At 36.2% G+C, this 24577-nt stretch overlaps 2 protein-coding genes across 2 annotated transcripts; one reads left to right on the top strand and one right to left on the bottom strand.

The window, feature by feature from the left end:
* The first annotated feature begins 586 nt into the window (after positions 1 to 586).
* LOC103941476 (aluminum-activated malate transporter 8-like) lies at positions 587 to 3223 on the top strand. Its single transcript, XM_009351674.2, has 6 exons — positions 587 to 1106; positions 1195 to 1335; positions 1564 to 1836; positions 1945 to 2072; positions 2221 to 2364; positions 2520 to 3223. Exons 1-6 carry the CDS (start codon positions 812 to 814, stop codon positions 3021 to 3023), a joined length of 1485 nt encoding a protein of 494 aa, XP_009349949.2. The 5' UTR covers positions 587 to 811; the 3' UTR covers positions 3024 to 3223.
* An 11340-nt stretch (positions 3224 to 14563) lies between these two features.
* LOC103940583 (digalactosyldiacylglycerol synthase 1, chloroplastic) lies at positions 14564 to 20116 on the bottom strand. Its single transcript, XM_009350732.3, has 7 exons — positions 19322 to 20116; positions 18136 to 18168; positions 17251 to 17338; positions 16403 to 16884; positions 16045 to 16311; positions 15525 to 15874; positions 14564 to 15352 (listed from the first exon to the last, which is right to left on the bottom strand). Exons 1-7 carry the CDS (start codon positions 19943 to 19945, stop codon positions 14818 to 14820), a joined length of 2379 nt encoding a protein of 792 aa, XP_009349007.2. The 5' UTR covers positions 19946 to 20116; the 3' UTR covers positions 14564 to 14817.
* Positions 20117 to 24577: the final 4461 nt, after the last annotated feature.

The following is a 24577-nucleotide window of genomic DNA, read 5'->3' as shown; positions in this document are numbered from 1 at the left end:
TTTCAAAGATGGCGTATGCCTGTGTGTGAGACAGAGAGAGTTTTCATGGAAACTAAAATACACATTTAATTACCCAAGCTAGCTGAAGGTTTTAAACTTTTAACCTCATAGTAGTGGTGAAAGTTGAGTTGTGAGTGATTAGTGGGTTGAAGAACTCTTGATTCCTCTAGTCTGACAAGTGGGATAAATTAACGGACAAGGATTGTTTGCCCTTCCACTTTCGATGTCCTCCTGTACCCTCCTATTTTGTGTGATCACGCTTAAGCCATGTCAACATTTATATTGTTTTTTTATAGAGATAATAAGATAAAAATGAATAATAATATAAAATATTGACGTTGCTTAACCGTACCACACAAATAAGAGAGCACCAAAAATGAAAGGGCAGACAATCCTTATCCTAAATTAACATCATGCTCTGACGTTTGTGGGTTTTATTAAATATTAGCTCAGATCCAAGTAAAAACCACGCTTTTCAAGACCCTCCTTTTTCTCTCAATTGCAAGAAAAATCTGTCTCTCCATAAAATATTCTTCCTTCACACCAAACTCTTTGCCTTATAAATTAAGGCCAATTGTGAGAGAATTCAACCCATCAAAGTTGCTTCCACTTTCTTGCCCAACCATCTCTCTCTTCCAGACCCTTCCCCCTTTCTAAAGTCTTAGAAGCTACAAAAGGAAAACCATCTTCCTAGAGGCTTTAATTAGCTTAATTTTTCTTAATATATAGGACATAACTTGTTAGGAAAGGAAAACCATCCTTCTTCAAACCTTTCAGACCTTTTAATCCAGTTTGTCGCCAAACTGAAGTCATGGAGATCACCGAGTTAGAAACTGCAGGGGAAGAGAAGGTCAGGTTTTTCTCGCGGCTGTGCAGATGGCTCAAGGCCTTGCTCGGAAAGTTGAGTACCAAGGTTGTCAAAGTTGTAAAGAGCATTATAAAGCTAGGACAAGATGACCCAAGGAGAGTAATTCACTCTCTAAAAGTGGCTTTGGCTCTTACATTGGTGTCCATATTGTACTACTGGAGAGTCCTTTTCGATGGTATTGGGATTGCAGGAATCTGGGCGGTGATAACCGTGGTAGTAGTGTTTGAATTCACTGTAGGTAAGTGAAAAATAGTGTACATACTTTAAAGTTTCATTCAACTTATCATGTTCAAATAAATCAAGTGCTTATTTCATTTTCTGTGTAGGTGCAACCCTCAGCAAAGGTTTAAATAGAGGTTTTGCAACATTCATTGCTGGTGCTCTTGGCCTTGGAGCTACTCACATAGCTAGTCTTTTTGGAGTGAAAGGAGAACCCATTGTGCTTGGGATCTTTGTCTTCCTACTAGGTATATTTGTACATAAGAAAATAGTGCGTCGAGTTAATGTTCTCTTTGCCGGATATCTGACATGACCAACATGGACCCACTTAAATTAACGGCCCTAATTCACTATCTCTGACGTAATGAACATGACAAATGATCCGGCAAGAAGTTTTCTCTTATTATAGCTAGGCTGTCTCTATATAAAAGACTATTGCTTATACTAATGCATGCAAGTGTTTTTTATGGTTGCAGCTGCAGCATCTACATTCTCACGGTTCTTCCCACGGATAAAGGCGAGATATGACTATGGGGTGTTGATATTCATATTAACATTTAGCATGGTAACCGTCTCGGGGTATCATGTTGAAGGGATCTTGGAGATGTCAAATGAGAGACTCTTAACCATTGCAATAGGTGGAGGAACCTGCATGATCATATCAGCTTTTGTTTGTCCAGTATGGGCTGGTGAAGATCTGCACAAGCTGATATCTTCCAATATAGAAAATCTTGCAAACTACCTAGAAGGTAAACTAAATTATATATTAACTCATTGGCTCTAGCTCCATTAAGTTTTCCTCAACATGTTTAAAGATCAACTAAGAATAAGCAATCTATTTAACTAATTAATTACAGGTTTTGGTGGTGAATATTTTCCATTACCTAAGGATGGAAAGTCAGCAGGCATTGTCTCCAAAAGTAAGGAATCATTTCTTCAAGGATATAAGAGTGTCCTCAACTCAAAAAGCAGTGAAGAATCCTTGGTGAGTACTTAAGCATCTTTTTGCTCCTTCCCTGCTGCCACTAAATTTTACCATGGCATGGAAACCATTAATATCTTTAGCTAGCCATCTTTATGGGTACAACTTGTACTTGCCAGGTATGGTATACTCACATTGTATATTTGTATAGGCAAATTTTGCAAGATGGGAACCAGGACATGGCCGTTTTAAATTTCGCCATCCATGGAAGCAGTACTTGAAGATCGGTGCCCTTGCCAGGCAATGTGCCTACCAGATTGAAACTTTAAACGGTCACATCAACTCAGATGTACAAGTATATATCAAACCATCATACTCTTCAAGGGTCCATAATTTAATTAAAATATTTAACAAAAGGAAAATGACAATTTTACATGTATTTATATAATGTGTAATTGATCTGCCTTGGTAGTTTGATTGACTAATTAATTGATTGCATCATCCTTGCAGGTACCACCAGAATTTTTACAGATAATTCAAGACTCCTGCAAAACTATGAGTATTGAGTCTGGAAAAGCGCTAAAAGCATTAGCCGTAGCAATCAAAACCATGGAAGAACCAAAAGATGCTTGTGAACATTTGGAGAACTCCAAGACTGCAGTCAAAGACCTCAAAATTGCACTCAAAGCTGCATCACTAGAAACGGCAGACATACTTGCAATTGTACCAGCTGCAACAGTTGCTTCAATACTAGTTGAGATTGTCAAAGGGGTAGAAAAAATTTCTAAATCAGTTCATGAGCTTTCTGAACTAGCACACTTCAAAAAAGCTGTGGAGTGCACTGTATCACAAGAGAAGCCACTGTTGCTGCACAGGGGAAGCGTTAACCCTGTACTTTTGGATGGTGAAGATGCCCATGTTATAATCACCGTAGGTGAAACAAACATTGGTTCCCAAGAAAATGAGATCAATCCTCAGGCACCAAAAGGCCCAAAACCAAGGGAGGAAGCGTAACCATTTGCCACTCTAACAAGTAATCTGGTTGAAAATACTCAACTTGTATACTGTATTTTGTTGAGTAAAATGATCAACGCGATCATGTTCTAATTTCACAAAGAAGTAATGAGATTATTAGGGGAAAGACATATTAGCAATATTTCCCCATTTTTCACATTCAAACTTTTGCAATAAGAGCCTCCCACTATATACGTAATAGAGGCGAAAGAAGAAAATATGTTTCTCTTCCCTTGGGCTATGTATCTGGTGTTCTCCTTTGAATGGAATTGAAAAACTTAAGGCGCGTTTGATAACTTTTTTTTTTCTTCACTTTTTGTGCTTGAGATCTAGGGAAGTTATATGGAAAAAGGAGAGACGAAGGGTGGTGAGAGGGACGAGAAGAAACAAAAACTTTATTTCCCTATAAAGAATCAAAAGTACTCCTTCCATCACCCTAAAAAAATGAAGTTATAGGTGTCAAGGTAAGGGACCGAGATTATATTTTGCTACAAAAACCGAATCGAAGGGGTTAGTTGAAAGATAAGAATAGCATAATTGGCTGATTGATTGGCCGATCGGTTAGAAGGTAAGTGCAAAATTGAGCAATATTCTCAAGTGAAAACTATATTAACAACTTTAAGCTCTGTAGCATTAACATATCGTATTGTGGGCTCAGTGGCCTCTTCGTTAGTTTTTTTGTTGCCCTAGTTTGTGACCAAAGGCACGCATCTTGATTTTATTTGAACATGTTCTCGTGAGAAGTGACGACTGAGGTCCTAGGAGGCTTAGCATATACCAGCATTATATATGCTTTTTTATGTTTGAAAAAGTAAAATATGGTTAAAATTATTGTATTGTAAATCGAGCACACAGGAATTAAAACAACATGCATTGCTAATAGCCGATAGGCCATGAAAATTTCATCGACAATATCATAGCGCTTTAACAGAGAGAACAGCTGGTTAAAAAAAATAAAAATAAAAAAAGGAGTGTCATACAATATAAAAAGGATAAACTGTTGGCTTTTGTATAAACCCATATGACAATTATACAATGCAATGGACCTCCGCAATATTAAACAAAACAAAAGATCAACTTGAATTGGCTTACTTTAGCCTTCTCTATTTCATCATTGTTATTGTTATATGGGTTATTTTGGTTCCAGTCCCTAATCAACCTAATTGTTGGACTGAAACCTTATTTATTTAAATATTTTGATCGATATCTTTAATATTATTTAAGAGATTTAATTCATGCATTTATGCATTTAATGTCCCACAAATTAAGAAATGTAAACAAATTTAAATAATATTTTTTTAAGTATAATAAATACTTTAAAATAAATATTAGGTTAACATTGTTCTTCACAAAATTATAGCAAGAAAATAATGTACCCAACCCACATAATTATTTACATATTTTAAAAAATAGCTACTGATATATTTTAAAACATAAAATAAATATATATAAATAGCATGGGTACATTTAACAAAATTAAAAATGGGTACAAATAAATTAAAAATTATGGGTACAAATACAAATAAAACTTTAAAATATATGGGCACAAAAAGAAATTAATTTATGGGTACAAAATAAAATTGAAAAGAAAATTGGTACAATTTAAAAAAGGGTTGCAAATAAAAAATAGGTACAAACTAAAAATAAAAATATACGATAAAAAATTTAGCATGGCTAAATATTAAGATACCAAATGCAACATTTGTAACACTAAATGAATATATTAAGAAATAAAAAAATATGTTATTATTGAAATAATTAATGTCGTTTATTAACAACTAAGGACCTTGATCAAAAAATAAAAAGGTGTTTTAATCAATGATATAGCAAAAAGGGGGATAAGAACCTAATTTCTCCTTGTTATATTCTTTTCCTTAAAATAGACCATAACGTTTTATTCAGGTTTAATCATGGTACATTAATTCCTCCTCTACGCACCCTCTTCCTTCTCTTTTTCATTCAACAAACATTCAAGAGAACCTTCTGCTTTGTGTAACTAATTAATATTAGTTGGTATTGGAATCGATCACCACCACAAAACGAAGTTGATGTTGGATCAATATATAAATATGCATGTGAAAGAGGTACATATGTGTTTGGGTTAATATTTAAATATTGAGTTCACAAAGAGAAGTCCAAGGATGCTAAATTAAAGGGAGACTTACCCGAAGCCCAACCTCAAGCCCAGAGCAAATTGAAGTCTTCTCAACCAAGATACAAGTCACATGTCTATGAGTGAAATGACAAGTGATAAAGACTAACGTACTATCAGCCAAATAACACTTCTAGTAGCATTACAAATAAAAAGTTGATGACTCGCTACCCTCCAAGTGCTTTCGGGTAAGAGCAAAAGTTACAGCAGCCTAGGCCAAGCTGCCTATAAAAGGAAAAAGAGGCCCTAGAACCAAGGACGCTCAACCAATCAAACAAACAAACATACAAACTTTGCCCTCAAGCCAGATTTGCATCCAAAAGCTGAAATCAACCCAGATTCAGTCCTGTTTAGTAATAGTTCTCTAAAAAAACTATATCTTGTCTAGTATAAAAATTCTGCTACTTCCTTTAGTGTTGTAGTATCAATTCTCTCGTGTAAACTTGTTTACCATCCATCCCTTTTTAGCATATAAACCCTATAAATTCAAAGAGAAGTGACTGCAAGAAGTTCAACCTTGCCAGACAAGGTGAAATCTTGCCCAAAGCTCTTAGTTTGTTTTCTACATTAGTAGATCTATTACTTAATGCATTCTTCGACATGTATTCAAGTTATTCCCACCTGTTTCTCTATTTTAAGAGTCTCATTTTCATCTGGATCTAGTTAGCTTAATGGATATGTTTTCATTAAGAACGGTTTAGAATTAGCAAATGACTTAAGAGGCTCTAGACTCTCTTCATTTGAACATATAAGACCATGAACTAAAAGTCCTTGTTTACAAGGCAAGAAAAAGAACTTAAAGTGGACTTAACCCATCAATAACAATCATTTGATAACAAGAAGTTTGAGTAACTTAGGGCGCAAGTAGTCAACTTAAAATGCACTTATTCAACATCTGTTATACTGAGAGAGCAGTGGCATGCCTAGCACTTACTTAGTTTTGATTGCGAGCCTCAAGGCCTACACATAAGACCCCACAAAAGCAACTTTTAGAACTAACTTTGTTCTCTTCTTGTAGCCCTTCAACAAGCAAGAACCCGACTACACATCCAAAGGTGCCAATCCCTTGAGGAGCTGTGCTGAGGTTCGAGGATCCTTCTCCAGAGAAATCTTTGCCTGAACAATATATAATTATTTTCCATTTCAAGTGCTTCACTCACTACCAAAAGATGCCTTATACGTACTAGTTCATATGACCCTAACTATATCATTATTTATTTTGTTGTATTCCTTTCCCTCATGCAACTTGCTTGATTTTTAATATGAATCCAGACAATATGTGTGGTACGTATTTAGCTAAAAACGTAAAGCTCCACCGCTTACCAACATCATGCTTAATTCCTCATCAAGAAAGTCCTTATTGGCAACCTAACCATATATAATTAGAGATACATACCTAAACCTAATGATGTATATAGAGTAAAATACATAGAGCATGGTACATTTCCAGCTTGTGATTGATTTCCTCAATACATATGTACATACATACATACATACATACATACATATATATATATAAGATAAAAGTGTGTAGGGCTTGAATTGTGTGTTTATTCTTCTCTTTAGGAGGTAAATATATAGTTGTACAATATCCCACATAACAGGAAATAAGAATCTCAATTATACAAGGAATAAATTATAGGATTACATTCCTAAACTAAATGGTTGACTCACGCTAACACTCACACTCAAGTTGGTGCAAAAATATCTCCTAAGCCCAACTTGTCAAGTGAGTCTTGAAACACCCTTGCTAAAACCGCATGAGTTAACACATCTGCTAATTGTTCTTCAGACCTCACGTATGGAATATCAATCATTTTGACATCTAACTTCTCTTTGATGAAGTGTCTATCTACCTCCACATGCTTTGTACGATCATGTTGAACGGGATTATTGGCTATTTATCTCACAGCTTGATTGTCACAGTATAATAACATAGATCCCTGAGGGTTGAACCCAATCTTAGTGAGAAGAATCATGAGCCATAACAATTCACAAATTCCATGTGCCATCCCTCTATACTCTGCCTCGGCCGTGGATCTAGCCACTACATTTTGCTTCTTGCTTCTCCAAGTTACCAGATTTCCTGCTACGAATGTGAAGTAGCTGGTGTGGAGCGACAATCGGTAATGTTTCCGGCCCAATCAGCATCAATATACCTCTTTACCTCTATATGTCCATGTTTCCTGAAGATCAGTCCTCTACCAGGTGCACTTTTAGATAACTCAATATACGCATCACTGCCATCAAGTGATCCTCACTAAGAGTATGCATGAATTGACTTACAACACTAACTGTATACGCAATATCCGGACATGTAAGTGATAGGTAAATCAACTGTCCTACCAGTCTCTGATATATTTCCTTATTGGTAGGAACTTAATCTTGGTATATCGCTAGGTGATGATTCTGCACAATGGGAGTTTCAACTGGTTTACAAGCCAACATTCCAATTTCAGAAAGAATATCAAGAACATACTTCTGCTGAGGCAAGTAAATACCATCACAAGAACAAGCAACTTCAATGCCCAAGAAGTATTTCAAGCCTCCTAGATCCTTCATCTCAAATTCTGATGAAAGATTCCCCTGCAGTCTTTTTATCTCTTCTGTGTCCTCACCAGTAACTACCATATCATCCACATAGATAATCAACAAAGTAACTTAACCCCCCATGCGTTTGATGAACAGGGTGTGGTCTGCATTTCCCTGTCTATAGCCGTACTTTTTCATTGCTTCAGTGAACCTTCCAAACTATGCTTTGGGTGATTGTTTAAGTCTGTAAAGAGCCTTTTGAAGTCTACATACTTTCCCTGCTTCATTTGGTGTTTCATATCCTGGTGGAAAATCCATGTATACTTGTTCTTCTAGATCTCCATGTAAGAAATCATTCTTCACATCGAACTATTTCAAAGGCCAGTCCAGTTTAGCTGCTAAAGATAAAAGGACTCGAATAGTATTCATTTTTACGACCGGAGCAAACGTTTCTTGGTAGTCAACTCTAAATGTCTATTTGTACCCTTTAGCTACCAATCTTGCCTTATATCTGTCAATGGATCCATCCGCCTTGTGCTTTATGATGAACACCCATTTACATCCCACTGGTCTCTTCCCTTATGGTAGTGACACTACATTCCACGTTCCATTTCTTTGTAAGGCTTCCATCTCTACTCCCATGGCTTCTACCCAACGAGGATCTCGCAAAGCCTCTTCCACTTTTGTTGGAATTTTAATCCCAGCCATTTGATTCACCATGGCTTAGTACTTGGGGGATAGTCGATGAATGGACACATACTGTGCAATTACATATCTCATTTTTCCTTCCGAAGAAAACCTATAAGGTAGTTTCCCGCAGTTTTGCCTAAGAGGTAAAATATAGGAATTTTCAACATATCTAGAGTATGAGAACGTACCTCTCCATGGGGACATGAACGTGTACTCGTGGAGGAGAATAAGGGTTATTTTCTGTTTGCACAGTTTCAATATCACTCGCGGACCCATTACCTTCTATTGAATCCATAAATAGTGTAGGCTTATTATTCGATGTTGCATGAGTTATCTCTCGGCCAGAGGTTTCACGATCAAGATCCATTGGGCTTTGGCTTGTTATGTCATTGGTCACTACCAAGCTCTGAACTGATATGTCGTGGCCTACTGTTGGGCTTTAAATTGATGTGTCGTAACCCTCTGGTAAGGCACGGTTAGGTAGGTTACTCATAACACCTAAGTATTCAGTCTCGGTCCCGCTTGTACCACTGGGACCATGCCAACTGTCTCGTTCATGTAGAACATCAAACCAACTGTAGTCTTCGTCTTTACTATTCAACTCCCCTTGAAGAGTACTGTGGGTTTGATCAGAGATGAAAAACATCTCGGTTTCGGAAAAGGTGACATAGAAATGCTTAGTAGGTGGATGGTAACATCGATATCCCTTTTGTTGGCTATTAAATTTCAGAAACACACCACGAACAGCACATGGATCCAATTTACTCCGTTGATTCTTGTGAAGATGCACATAAGCCACACATCCAAATAGGTAAGGTGATAATTGAAGAGAAGATGGTAGAGTGACATAATCCGTCAAGACTTCCATGGGAGTTTGGAAGTTGTGAATTCGAGAGGGCATTCAATTAAGAAGATAAATGGAATACGTAACTACATCCGCCCAATAGGCATGAGGAGCATGAGCCCCAATTAGAAGAGCTCATGTAGTTTCCAAGATATGTCTATTTTTTCGTTCTAGCACACCATTTTGTTGAGGAGTTTGAGGACAAGTAGTCTCGTGAAGTATGCAATGCTTTGCAAAAAATTGTGATAGTTCAGAATTAAAATATTCTCCACCATTATTGGATCTCAGGACTTTGATAGGAAGAGAAAATTGATTTCCAATCATTCAATAAAACTATTGGAAAATTTGCCCAACGTCACTCTTCTATTTCATGGTATAAAGCCAAGTCATTCTAGTGCAATCATCTACAAGGGTAACGTGTCGCTATTGGTGAGGGACCTCATACATCAGAGTGAATTAACTCAAATGGCATTGATCTTTTATTGGACTCAAGTGGTAAGAAGTACAATGACTTTTTGCTAGAATGCAATCTTAACACTGAAAATCAAAGTCTGAAACGCCATTAAATAAAAACGAAAGTAATTTTCTTAAATAACCAAAAGATGCATGTCCTAGTTGATGATGCCATAACCAGATTCTCTTAACCTTGTTGTTGTGACCACTACTCACTTGGTTGACTCGGCCCAGTACCACATCATCCACATAATATAACATTCTCATCTTTAGTACCACGCCCAATGATCGTCTATGTCTGGATATCCTATAGTAGGCAAAAAGTGGGAAACATGAGTACAACACAATCTAATTATTCCATAACTTGACCAACAGAAAGTTAATGATTCAACAATGAAGGAACAAGAAGAGTGTTATGCAGAGATAAAGAGGGAGTAAATGCAACAGAATCCGCTCCTGTAACTGGAGCGATTTCACCGTTTGCTGTGATAACAATCTCCTTGGGTGGCACGGTTAAGTGGTGAAACAAGGATTCATCATATGTCATATGATCCGTAGCCATCCAACCAGAATCTCGTTTAGTGGATGCTGTGAATGCAGTGCCAATTTTACTTGGATCATCGGATTGTTCTTGGGATGAAATCAAATTCAATAATGAAATATGCGGGCCTATGCCCAGTCTGCTACCAACGCCATCATTACTGACTGATGAACCCGGGCGCCTGCATTGCCCAATCTGTTGCCAACAATGGCATGCGAACCTGCCTTTAGTCCACTTGGAATGTGGGCTCCAGGCTCGGCAAGCCCAAAAACACCCACTGTGGATGCTAACACAGCAAGCCTAAGGGTTGAACCCAATATTGCATGGCTTTCAGCCATTGAAAAAAGAAACGGTGGTGTGGATATGGGTTAGCTTCCTAGGATTAGGTTCAAGGTGATTCTCTTGTTTTGAGATCACCTTTGGTTTTACTACAGGTGGTTGTTTTTCCAGACATTGAGAACTCCAAGTCAACAACAAGGGTAAAGGTTTAGAGAGGTCGAAACCTGCTCTGATACCAAGATAAAAGTGTTTAGGGTTTAAATTGTGTGTTTATTCTTCTCTTTAGGAGGTAAATATATAGTTGTACAATATCTCACATAACAGGAAATAAGAATCTCAATTATACAAAGAATAAATTATAGGATTACATTCCTAAACTAAATGGTTGACTCACGCCAACAATATATATATATATATATATATATATATATATTGTGGAGTAAAATTCTCTCTTTCTTTGCTCATAGAATTCTCTCCTCTTCTCTTCTCATTCCCTTCTCTCTCCTCTTTTCATAGTTTTCTTTTTATCTTTCTCTATTTATAAAAAATTAATACAAAATATTAATGTGATTTAATTATAATCGTTTAATAAGAGAAGAAAGAAGAAAAGAGAGATTAAAAAAGAAAAATATATTTCTGATACATTGTCTCGGTAGCTCTAGATGGTTGAACAGAGGAGGTAGTGCTGAAGTGGCTGCAATCCCCAAGCTAAAAGGCCACATTAAGATACCTGAACATTCCACACACATCATGGTCAGCGCCGTTCAGATCAGAGAGAGAGAGAGAGAGTTAAATATGAAATCAAACGGTTCTTCTTCTTTGTCCCATTTAATTTACATATAAAATTTTAAATTGCATAAGAAAAGCACAGGAAAACTAATAAAAAAAAATTTGAAAACTTTGAATTGTAACGATAAGATTAAAATAAAGGGTAAAGTAAATAGTATCAGAATTGACTTTTTAATGTAAAAATATGATTTTTTGTTAAAATAAACGGTATCAGAAAATTTTCGTTAAATTTCTTGAAAAACACTCACTAACCGATTGACCGACTGCAACCCCATTAGCTCAAACCCACATCGAAGTTTGGAAAGATGGCACACAACAGTAGTGTCATCAGATTAAATTAATTTACTTAAACTAATACGACCACGGAAATAGGTCAGATTCATAGAACCAACAACGCATGTTGGAGTCCTTTTGCACTATTAGAAAAAGGGTTTGAGCATGATGATCTTCAAGCTGCCACCATGTGTTGTGGACAAGAAAACACTTTGCTAATGAAAAGCCCACGTATAATTTTGACCACATATCATGTTTGAGTTTGGTTCGAAATACATCATATCCTCATACGATATTACAAATTCAATGTAAAAAAAATGTAACACCAAGAATAAAAATTGATAACGATATTTTAAATCACTAAAGTTAGTGAATAGAATGATGAATAAAAGTGCATTAGAGTATACATAGAATGATAAATAAGAGTATATTAGAGTTTCAACGTCTGAAACCCTATCTAACCGAAACCGAAGATTGAAATGGCTTTATTGTTTGGGCTGTACATACATACATACATACATACATATATATATATATATGTATATATCTCTATAGAAATATTCTTAATTACTAACAAGAGGTCCCAAAATTCCCTAGAATATTCTAGTAGTTTAATCGCTATATTTGAATAAATTCTAAGCTGTTCCTCCTGTCATGAGTCGTTATTTATAGCGTCAGGAAATGGCGATCACATGAAGAAAAAGACTAATTTAATTTGGACATTTCAAACGCAAGTTCAATTCACTTCAGTGTACATTTTAATAATTAAGCTGCATAGGGAACCCACGTAGAAGTTAAAACACAAAGTATATACAGCCACTATTAACCGGTAATATAGTCTGATAGACTGTAAATCAGAGATTGTTATGTTATTACATGAAACCAAATGTTTAAACATGGCACATTAAGAGCATCTCCAATTAAATAGGTATCGAACAATTTTACCACATCTTATCAATATTGCTTTTAAAAAAAGAAAGACTTACAAGAGAAAGATTTACATACAAAAAGGTACATCTAACAAAATAAACTTACATTATCTTCATGACAACTATACCTTATAAGAAAGGTACATCTAACAAAGTAAACCTACATCATCCTTCACACTAGACAACCATACCTTGTTTGCAAAGTTAGAAACCACACAACTTTTGCAAAAAAAATTAATTTAGTGATTCTACATGTTTTTACTTGGAGTTATCAAAACTATCCCCTTGAGGTTTTTCATGTTTCCAGCATTCCCACAAGGTTTCAAAAATTACACAAACATCCACTGAGGTTTCTAAATGTTTTCATGAAACCCTTTGGTTCATGGGAAATTTTTTAAAATGTCATATGAACTTGCGCACTTTTATGAATTTTTCTTATGAACTAAAATTTTAATCGATTTATCATATCAACTTTCTAAAATCATTAATTTGTCATATGCCCTTAACTCCGTTAGATTTTTCTTCCAAAATATGTCGTGTGCCTTGCACATGACTTGTGTTTAGGGTTATTTAGGACATTTTAATTCTCCACTCCCCTTCTAAAAACTTACTTAAGACAAAATAAAAATCAAGGATTTCAACAAACCAAAAAATGAAAATGATTACACAATGGCATAATTTTTTTTTTTTGAATAAAAAATGAAACTTAATTCTAATCGAGTTTCTCTCCAGTAGTATCGTCCTCAAAATATATATATCACATGTTCTTGCAGATAGTTGTTCTTTAAAACAATGATAAATATTAAACTTACATTGTTTTTACAAAGTTATTGATTATGGCAAACAAATGAAATGAATTGAAAATGAGGTCAAACGTTTGAAATAATCCTAAATATAAGTCATGTGCAAGTATTTTGGATGGAAAATTTAACGGTGTTGGAATAAGATGACAAATTAATGATTTAGGATTGATATGATAAACTACTTGATATTTTATATAGTTCATATTACAAATCAAAAAAGGTGTATAAGTTCATATCATGTTTCAAAATCCTATAATTCATCCAAAATTTGGCGATTCCATTAAAAAAGTTCTTATAAATGACAAATTTACTTTTCTAGACAATTACATGGCCACGGAGATTTATCGTGTTTTCAACCCCTTGGGTTAATTGTTTTTTCACATAACCCCGTAAAGGTTTTAAACCTTACAATAAGACCCGCTAATATGCTTTCATATAACCTCTAAACATAAAATGAAGCGACATTATTTAACATATACATACTATAAACGAGGTCGGTTTTCTAACATTTTTGAGTTATAATGTTTTCTTCTTTTCTTCTTTACGAAGGGGTCATGCGAAAATACGAATAGAACTCAGACGATGTATTTGAAATTCAGTCTTTAAGAGTAAATTTGTTATTAAAGAAACCTTTTAATGACATCAGCATTCTTTTAACCGAAAGAGTATTGTAAAAACAATTTGAAACCCATATGGAGCTTCGTGAAAACACGCAATTTTTAAAAATATTAATGTACTTTCCTCATCATTACAACAAATTAGGATCGCACCATAAATGGTCTATAAAATATCCAACCTCAACCTTTGGAGTAGACTAAAATTTGATAAGTGGAATGCATAAGTATGTCACCTAAGTTGTCAAAATACAAAGTTACCTCAAGATGATACCTCACTCCTTCCATATGCTAACAAGGAACAAGAGGCAATGCCGATTTGTCTTGCCATCTCAGAAAATGGAAAGGCAAACTCAGTTTGCATCTCCAAGGGGGATCGATATTTAAACTGGATCCAATTAGATTTGATATAATTAACAGGATATGAACTGAAAACGCACAATCTGATAATTCAAATAAGATCTAAATTCCATAATCCGAATATCAATGAACATGGGAGGGTAAGATGGGATGTTAATGACGTCTACCAGTGTAATTTTACGCCACCGTAGACTTTCATACTCCACTATATTAGAGCAGGTCCTAAGTTCAAATCCGACATACCACAATTATTGAACAAAGTAAGTAATTTTACAACTATGAAAGAAATATTTGAAGAAATAAATTATGTTGTTTGAACGTAGTACAATTTCATGGCTTGGCTATATACTGTCAATAATTTTCTACAGATAAATACGAGAGAAGAAAGCAAAACTTGGATCTGGATATCTACCAAAATATGTGCTTCATTAATGCATACATTTACAGCAACAGATCTTTTTCTACCTAAATCATTGCTTGCAGGCTCCTAAAATACCATGAGTTAGTATTATACACAGTTGGACTGGTAATCTAGTTACCACCCGTATATTGGATTTTCTACCTGGGGAGGCAAGAGACGAAGGTCTTTACAGTGTTGCTTGTCGTAGTATCGGGTTCCCGGAATTGCTCCAGTGCATAGTCTAAGGAATTCATTACCGGTGAGACAGTAGTGGGCAAATGCCAATCCTCCGTCAACCATACCCGTCAAGCTAGGCATTGATGCTGATTTTGGGATCCTCTTTTGATCCCCCATGCTTGATTTCGCACCATCGTTGTCTTTGTCCAAGATTTTGTCAAGCTCAGAATACTGCATAAACCTCTGGGTTGCGGCTTCCCATGAAAGATGGTATCGTTGCTCGGGAGTGAGGGGCTGAGGTTCGTTTTCCATTGCTTCCTTCACTTTGGCAACAAATTCCTCAGATGTTTCGTAGGTCAAGCAATTAGGAAATGATCTGAAAAACTCATTTGATGGATGATCCGCACAAATTACAAACTTTCCCATGGCAAGCGCCTCAGCAGTAGCCGTGCACAGCACATCGCTAACGCTGGGATTTATGAAGACTTTGTACCTTCAAGCAAAAGAGAGAACATCATTAACAGGAGAAATGAAGAGGGGCAAGAAAGAAAGAAAATTGTAAGATTGAACAGTTTAATCATTCATTCATCGAATGTTATTTCTAAGTGACGATCTGCACAGGAGCTAATATGCTTTTGCACAGAGAGTTCCTAAAAGATCCTTACCCGTGAAGAGAATCATCTGCATGGTCTCTTCCTTTAAGAAAGTTGAGATTTAAGTCCAAGCTTTTAGCTGTACTCTGAACTTCATTGGCATCCTCTCCGTTTCCATACACGTCCAACTTGAAGCCATCAAGGTCACTCTTGTGCTTTGCCAACAAATCTATGAGCTCACGGTATCCCTTTGCCCAGACCATCTTCCCTAAGAAATATGCTCCTTTTGAGAACGCTTCCTGTCCAAGTTCCCTTTCCGCAGCCACCTTTTCACCAATTCTCAAGAACTTGGGATTCACACCGTGGACGTTGCAAATTACAGACTTCGGTAAATCCTGTGTGGCAGAAGAAAGGCGAAGAACCTGGAGAAAAATCATTAACAATTTAGTTATCAGATCAAGAAAAGCATACCTATGTCTATAATATCTTTCTGAACCCATCCGTCCCTAATAACGTTAGCAGAAACCGTGATACAACACATTCAAAAAATAATTGTGCATGATCATCAGATATCCAATGAATTGACTAATACCTTGTCGCAGTATGCTCTTGTAACCCAATTGTTTATGTGCTTCACAAAGAAGGCTTGGAGAGCGCCATTCTTCTCCCTCTTGATATATTCCAAGTAATTTGTGTGAACAACACCAACAACATGGTTAAATTTATCGGTCCAACGCTTACCATGATGATACCAATTCAAGTGTTCCGGTTCTTCCAGAATAGCAATGTCAGCATCCTTGGACGGAATAAACTGAGAAGTGTCCCCAGCTGGTAAAATGCTTCGCCTTTCTTTTGAAAACTAATATATAGCAAGACCAGATATCAATTAGCAACCATGATATGATATAAATAAAAAGTCATTTGCATAGTCAGGTTCACCAGATAATTACCTTTCCTGGATAAAATGATATCTTAAAGTCAGCTTTAAAGCCAATCCTTTCCTCAAGCCAGTTACGGATATAAATTTCCTGCTCTTCTGGTGAAGTAAACGTAATGTTGCTAGGATATACAAGTTCTTGATCTGATTTACAAAGCCATGGAACTAATAATGTCACACTCTGTTTTGCAGACTCTGCAAGATATGCAGCACGAAACAGTGGATTCACTGCTGTTCCGGTCATCCAAGGAAGACTAGCAGTTGTGACAATAGCAACGTGTCTTTTCTCATCTGACGGTTCATGCTTTGCATGATCTGTCCAAAACCCACCATCATAAGAATGCCCTGTGCTTTGGATGACGCTGGCTATCCTTAAATCTAATTCATCATTTATGTTCTCACTGTCTAGAACAGATGACTCTCCAGAAGAATTCGAGTGCAGAACTTGGTTCTTGTGTTTGCTGCACAAGCTTTCCACTATTTTCTCACACACATCTGCAGTCATTTCCAATACCGTACAAGTTCAGCAGTCTTGGAAAATGAAATCAAAGATAAAGATATGTGAAATAGTCCAACAAAGTTTGAACTATAAATTCCATAACTTACCCAAATTTTTTAAAATAAAATATATATCAAATTTAATATAAAACATATATACACACACATATATTAAAAAAACATATATATACATATACATATATATATATATGTGTATGTATATATTAAAAAAAAAAAAAAAAAAAAAAAGGAAAAACATTGAAGTCTCATTACTCATCTAATTACTTCACAAAAGCATCAAAGTTTCCCAACCCAAGAATTTTTACAGTAACAGCTTGAAACAGAACTTAAAGAATCACTTACTTCTCTTAACGCCAAGTTGATCCAGGAAAGGCTCAGATTGCCTAACCAAACATGCCAAAAGTTCTGTCACATCCAAAGGAGGTACTGCCTATATCATGTATAGAAAAGAGAAAATTACAATAGCACATTGCATTATAGTTAAATTTGTTTTATGTTATTTCCATTTAATAATTCAAATATTATGAAATGAAACAGGCACAGCAAAACCAGTTCATAAGGACCATCATCAAAATCGAGGCCCATGGTTTCTGAGAGTCTTAGAATAATTAAGCCCCAATCTAAGTCCAGTATTCTCTTGCTAACAAGATTAGAAATCAATATGTACAGTATATGGAATACGGACACCACAGTTGCAAGAACAACAAATCTTAGCTTCTCATCTTTTTTGGTTAAGTTTTGGAAAATAAACCATTCTTTGTTGGAACTGTACTACTACTAACCTATCTTTTTCTCTTATTCGGCTACAGTTAGAACTGTGTTTCAGAAATTAACAAGCTTTGTTGTGAGTTCAATGGAAGACAAAGGACAGCAGTGAGGACTAGGAGGGCTTGGGCATCAAGGCTATATTATGATTTCTTTTACACATGTACAGAATTTTATGCATAAACTATGTGTCGAATAAACGAACATACAAAAAATTTACAGATATCGCCAAATGTTCTTTTATTTACCCAGCTTATACATCCACCTTTAAACAATCCAAGAAAGAAAATTTCTCTGGAGGCTCATGACAGTGAAAGAATTAGATAATGTACATAAATATGCCGAAAATGAGTTCTGCACAGTAACACGTTACAGCAAAACATTCCAACCAAAAAGACAATACATAAATTTCCAATAAAAAACACAGGGAACAAAAGCCAACTTTGCAGAATGTATACCAACCTTTGACTCCTCAGGCTCCTTGTAAATTGATTTCTGAAAACAGGAGAAAACAAAAATAGTTGTAAGAATATACATGCACCTCTTTATTACCACATATCAAGAAATAAACGATGATCATGGATAACAAAGCCTGGAAATTTAAAATGTAAACTGCAGAAAAAACAACTGTGATATGGTGATATATATGGGTAAATAACTAAATATATAGTGTTTTATTCACCAAAACAAATGCTCCTTTCATTGAACAAACATCATATAATTTGTTTGGCATCACTATGCACCTCATGAAATTGTGTAGAGGAATACATTCTGAATAAAATAACAACTCACTTGTTAGATAGAAGGATTGTCTCACACTAGATGCTCAGACTGAAGCATTTATACCCAATGACATAGTATATAGGCATTGACACATATCAAGTTTTAAGTTTTAACTGATCCAAAAATATTCCAATTGGTGCACAGGTTGTGGTTCGAATGATATTGGGCTCCCAACATCTATGCATAACAAAGAACTACCATAAGCCTACACTGTTTGGCATCGCATGGTTCAAAGTAGTTGATCAAAAACCCCTTTACTGTTGACTGCAAAACTCTCTCCAATGATTTCAGAACCTTAGCTGAAGGATTTTTTTTCTATACCTTCTTGTGACCAAACGATCACAACAAATATGAAATATTTCGTATTTTCAACTCTAAACTTGTTTATTCTTATTTAGTGCAGAAGACATTAGTAACTAGCTTCCCATAAGTTCTATCTTATTCCCCAAGGATCCAATCACATTTCAACACAATAGTCTTTCAGTGTCCCCTACCCCGACTTAATGTAGGCAACCCAATAAACTTACAAAGATATCGATAACAAAAGTAAGCACACAGCTATCAAATTTAAAGTTTCATAGTTTGGTTTACTCCTGTTTTGTTTTCACTAACCAAAACACAATAGCCACCTATATGAATCACTAATACCAACTTCCACCTGAATTGTACCATGTCATTCCAATACAAACTACAATCAAGATTCAATTTTTATTTTTTGATGCATATAGCCAATCAAAGTCTAAGAAGAACCCGAAAAATAAAAAAAAATCGATTGGAATTAAGATATAAAGTTAACAAATTTAATTGCCTCGGAAACTCGGAACTGAAAGCAACAAAATACGAAATGAAGGTAGAGAGAACATACCAAGCTGGACTTGAATTTCTCCACAAACTCACTGTTCTTAAATCCACAGAGAAATTCCCGCTTTTCGAACTCTTTCAATCTCGTCTTCAACGCCCGAATTGGCTCCCAGTCCTTGTTAGACTGTCTCTCCTCATCCTCCCCCTTACCCTCCCCTTTCCACTCGCCCCAAAACTCACTGAACTTCAATGGCCTTCCCCTAATAACCCTATTAAATTCCATAACTCCATCCCTGTCCTCCACCTCCGACACCAGCGCATTCTTTATGGCCGACAAATCGATCCGGATCCTCGACCTGTGGCTCCACTTGTCCAGAACCTTCTTGCTGAATCCCGGCGACGAATACACCCTCCGAAACTCCGACAGCTTCGGCTGCAGCTTCTTGACGAAATCTATCTCCGCCGGCGGAGAAGCCGAAGACGACCGAATCCCCGCCGACGACGCGGAGTTGAACTTGAACAGGTTCTCGAGCTCGCGGTCGAACGACGTCGCGAGGTTCTTGAACTCGTTGGCCCGGTGCTTCATCAACTGGAGATCCGCGTCGGCCGAGTCCTTCACTTCCCTCCACCCTTTCGATATGAAGGAGAAGGCGTTGGAGGAGGTCGAAGCTTGGCCTTCGCTTCCCATGGCGTAGAAGCTAGGGTTTCGACTGAGAGCAAACGAATTGAATTTTCTAGAGTTCCGAATCGTAATTCGGGAAGCTTGCAGATATAAGGAAACAAACAGAGACGAGTTGTGGGTGGGCTGAGAATTTAACGGTTGGTATTTTCGGGGCGCTCTGTTTCTGCAACCTAGCTGTTGCACGTGTACTTTCCAAGTCGGATATTCGCATGTAACGATGCGGTTTAGGGATGGTGACGTGGAAATAGGGCACGTGATGGGATGACATGGCGAGGTGTAATTGGCTGGGTTCGGTTCGCGATGAGAATATTCTGGAGGGAAGAATATGCTGGAGCCTGGTGATTGACGGCTGAGATTTGTGTGCACTGCGATTCGTGTATGAATGCTGATAAGGAGGACGTGGCGGGAATTGATTGGGGGAACATTTGCTTCGGTGGCTTAATTTCTTGTCCCGCCGTTTCCGTCTCTGTTCTGACATGAGAGTAGGGCGGGATGTCGATTCCTGCGTGGGAAATTTTAATGGCAATGTTTGGACGGTATTCGAACTAGTTAAAAGCACTATTGAAGGACTGTCGAAAAGTGCTTCTTCGTGAATCACTTGCAGTAAATGCGTTCTAGCCCTTCTAGTCAAAACACTTTAACCAAGCACTTCTAAGAAATATTGATTTCTGAATAAACAATGTCAACTCGTAGTAAGCACATGGTTGATGGCAATGGCATATAGTTATTTCAGCTCAAAGAAAAAACAATATTTAGTGGGAAGATGAATTTCAGCTCATGACGTATAGACATGTCAAATATTGCATAATATTGCAGTTGTTATATTTTTATAAAACAGCAAAATAAAGCATTATTATCATAGAAAATGACTTATATAGATACAATACGTTAAACAAGACATGAAGCCAAACTTTGGCTGTTACAAAATTCATAAAGAACACGTCAAAATCACTTTTAGCAAAACATATAACAAGAAAGCAGAGCAATATATAACAAGAAGGCATTATTCTAAACGCTAGGTAGCTAGCTACCTACCCGATTAATCTTTAGGCATTTGAAAATTAAGAAATGTCTCCTAAACCTTCTTAGACGCATAGCTTGCCCGCTTAGACACGCATATGCACTCGCTTAGGTCGCATCTCTCACTTACATAGAAAATAGATAATTTTCATTCCCATTTTTTTTTTTAATAAATTGTAAGAGACTTGTTAAGTACTTAGATGAACACTCATTATATTCTAGTTCCCCGTGTTTTTCAATATGTTCTAAAACTTTCTAATCTATAAGTTATTCTATTTTTCAATTTATGTATTCCAATACAATTATATATTTTTTAAGTATAAATAAGTACTTATTTGTACAATATATAATAAAGTTACTTAAATCCGCCTAGGCACTAGGCCCCAGTTCCGTTGCCTGACTAGCGCCTAGCGTCGACCAACAAACAATAGGATGATCAACACCCAACTAGACAAATAATATTACCCTCTCTAAATATATGATAAATGTGAACAAGCAAATGCCATTTCATCAAAATATGAATACAATAATATTGCAGCATTACAATATGAAGTCCAACCCTCATTGTTAAAGAATTCATAAAAATTAAAAAATCAAAAATCAAAATCATTTTTAGCAAAACTTATAACAAGAAAGTTGAAATAGGTTATTAAGCTTCGTATTAATATAATTTCTTCATCGTTGCTTGTAAAAAAAAATTAAAAAAAAAAAAAGCGTGTGGCTTTGACGATTTCAAATGGACACGAAAAGAAATGTAAACTTGATTGTTCAATTGAAAGCTACGGCATATTTCGTCCTTTTACTGCATGTGGCTTTGAGGATTTCAAATGTGTACTGCATGGCACGCTACAGACAGGATCTCTACGTAAAGACAGTTTGAATTTTTCTCTGGGACTGCAGATAAGATAAGTCAATTGACCAATGAGGAAGCATCTTAGTCCATCCTAGTAACCGTTGAAAATCACATTAAAATTTGAGTGGTTTGGTGTCAGCCAAGATATGACGTGCGGGTTGGTGTAAATGTGAACCCACCTTTATTTGTCTACCGTGTTCTGCACCGTGCATGTCATCGTCTATGAATATATACTTTTGGTAACATGTTTCGTCACTTGTGGACCTCCTCATCACTTGGTGACCTAAATGCCGACTTCAACTCATAGATACAGACTATGAGGTCCAAGTGTATGGTATTATGTATTAGTAGGGTTCAATGTATGTTTGATTACGATTTTGTGTTGGACAAATTAAGTGCATGTATTGGTTCACAGGGATCACAATTCTTAGCTTTTAAGGATGGTGGAAGTAACGTTTCTAGGGTTTCAAAGTCTTGGGGATTAGTCTAAGTGGGGTGAGGGAGGGTGGGGTACAAGGTTATGATTGTGATGTTGGATAAATATCAACAATTAATTATATATTAATATATGCTAATAAATGATAAATGTAAACAACTTTCTTAATAGAGTATGAACAATGAAATAATATTAAATAGATAAACTGAAAATTGAGGTTTGCGTACCGCAATGTCCTTGAAACAGATATTTCACCCCTACTCAATGCTTGTAATTCTACAGACGTTTGCTTTACCAGGATTCAACGATCAAGTCAAAATTCCAGCACCGGAAAACTTAACTTCTGGCAAATTTCTTTGTGGTTCTCTCAGTAAGAATGCTTTGGATTGTAGAAGAAGAATTATGTTTTTCTATGTTCTAAATGGCATGCAAATGGATGTATATATAATAGGATTATGCTTGCAATTCATACTGTTGTGTTCATTTTGACCCTGCAGATCCCAAACTATTTAACATGGAATTAATCATATCCTTGAATGTTCTATTTCCTTTTGACAACACCATTTTGTTGTGGTGTGTATGGAGCCGTTGTTTGATGTATAATTCTATGTTGTGCACAAAAATCTAAGAAGGCAATAGACTCATACTCACCTCCTCTATTAGATCTAAATGCTTTGATTTTTCTCTCAAGTTGATTTTCAACTTCAGCTTTATATGTCTTAAACATATTCAAAGCTTCGTCCTTACTATGAATCAAATAAAGATAGCAATACTTATTGCAATCATCAATAGAAGTAACATAATATTCTTTCCTCCACGAGTTGGTGTGAATTTAAAGTCACAAAAATCACTATGAATTAAACCAAGTCATTTGATCTTTCCAAAATTGACTTTCTAGTCTTCCTAGCAAATTTCAATTCAATACGTGTTTCACACTTATGATTAAAATCAATTTCGAATTTAGGTAATAATTCTAATTTAACCATTCTTTGCATGGAACGAAAATTAACACGTCCTAATTTAGCATGCCAATATTAGAAGACTCAACAATATAAGTAGAAGCATTTATTTTATTAGCATCATCAATGGCAATTACATTGAGTTTCACGAGGCCACCAGCCACATATCCATTTCCAACGAACATCTCACCCTTAGTAAGTACAAATTTGTTGGATTCAAATACAAGTTTAAAGCCCTAGCAATCATAATAGGTCCAGAAACCAAGTTCCTCCTTATTTCAAGAACATGCAACACATTCAGCAAGGTGAGACTCTTTTCAGATGTGAATTTGAATACCACTTTGCTTTTCCCCTCCACCGTAGATGAAGCAGAATTGCCCATATGCAGTTTTTCTCCAGGAGCAGCAGGATGGTATTCAGTGAACAAAATTCTAACAGTGCAGATGTGCTTGGTAGCACCAGTATCCATCAACCATTCATTCACATTCGAAACCATGTTGACCTTGGACACAATAGCAGCCAACTCTTCATCAATGATTGCCATATTAGTATGGTTGTTGTTGTTTCCATTGGCATGATTTCCATCTTTGTGATGATAGCAATCTTGTGCCTTGTGACTAAATTTGCCACACATAACATAAGCCCTTAATCTTCTTCAGATTCTTGGCTTTAGGAGCAAGGGTAGATTGTACAAATTGCTTAGTTTTCGGAGCCTTATTCTTGGCCTTGGAGTTTCATCCCTCAACATAATTCGAATTGTCTTCAATGGCAGCAAATCCACTATAACGGTCTGCCTTTCTGTGCTCTTCTTCCACTCATAGCCTCAAAATCAAATCCTCCATATTCATTTCACGACACTTGTGCTTGAGATAAAATTTGAAGTCATTCTAGGAAGTTGGCAATTTCTCAATTATTGCCCCAACTTGGAAATGCCCATTGATCTCGTATCCCTCGGAGTATAGTTCATAGATCAATTTTTGGATTTCTTTGACCTAAGAGACAATAGATTTCGAATCCACCATAGTATATTTGAGAAACATACCAATAACAAATTTCTTTGAACCAGCATTATCAATCTTATACTTTTTCTCTAGGGATTCCCACAACTCCTCTGCAGTCTTGCATAAAGAATACATGTCGTAGAGATTGTCATCCAAACTATTTAGAATATAATTCCTGCAACAAAACTAAGAATGATTCCAAACTTCGATTGCATGACAGAAACTTTTGTCATTGGATTCTCATTAGACTTTGAAGCTTCTTCCTTGACAACATGAGCGAGATTCATGGTTATCAGGAAAAACATCATCTTTTGTTGCCATCTCTTGAAATCCAGCCCCTTGAATTTCTCAGGCTTCTTAGAGTATTTC

Source organism: the organism of the source record quoted next, unplaced genomic scaffold (assembly GCF_019419815.1).
Source record: "Pyrus x bretschneideri cultivar Hongxiangsu unplaced genomic scaffold, Pyrus_bretschneideri_v1 Contig9, whole genome shotgun sequence".
In the NCBI taxonomy this organism is placed as follows: domain Eukaryota; kingdom Viridiplantae; phylum Streptophyta; class Magnoliopsida; order Rosales; family Rosaceae; genus Pyrus; species Pyrus x bretschneideri.
This window is presented reverse-complemented; position numbering and strand designations above follow the sequence as displayed.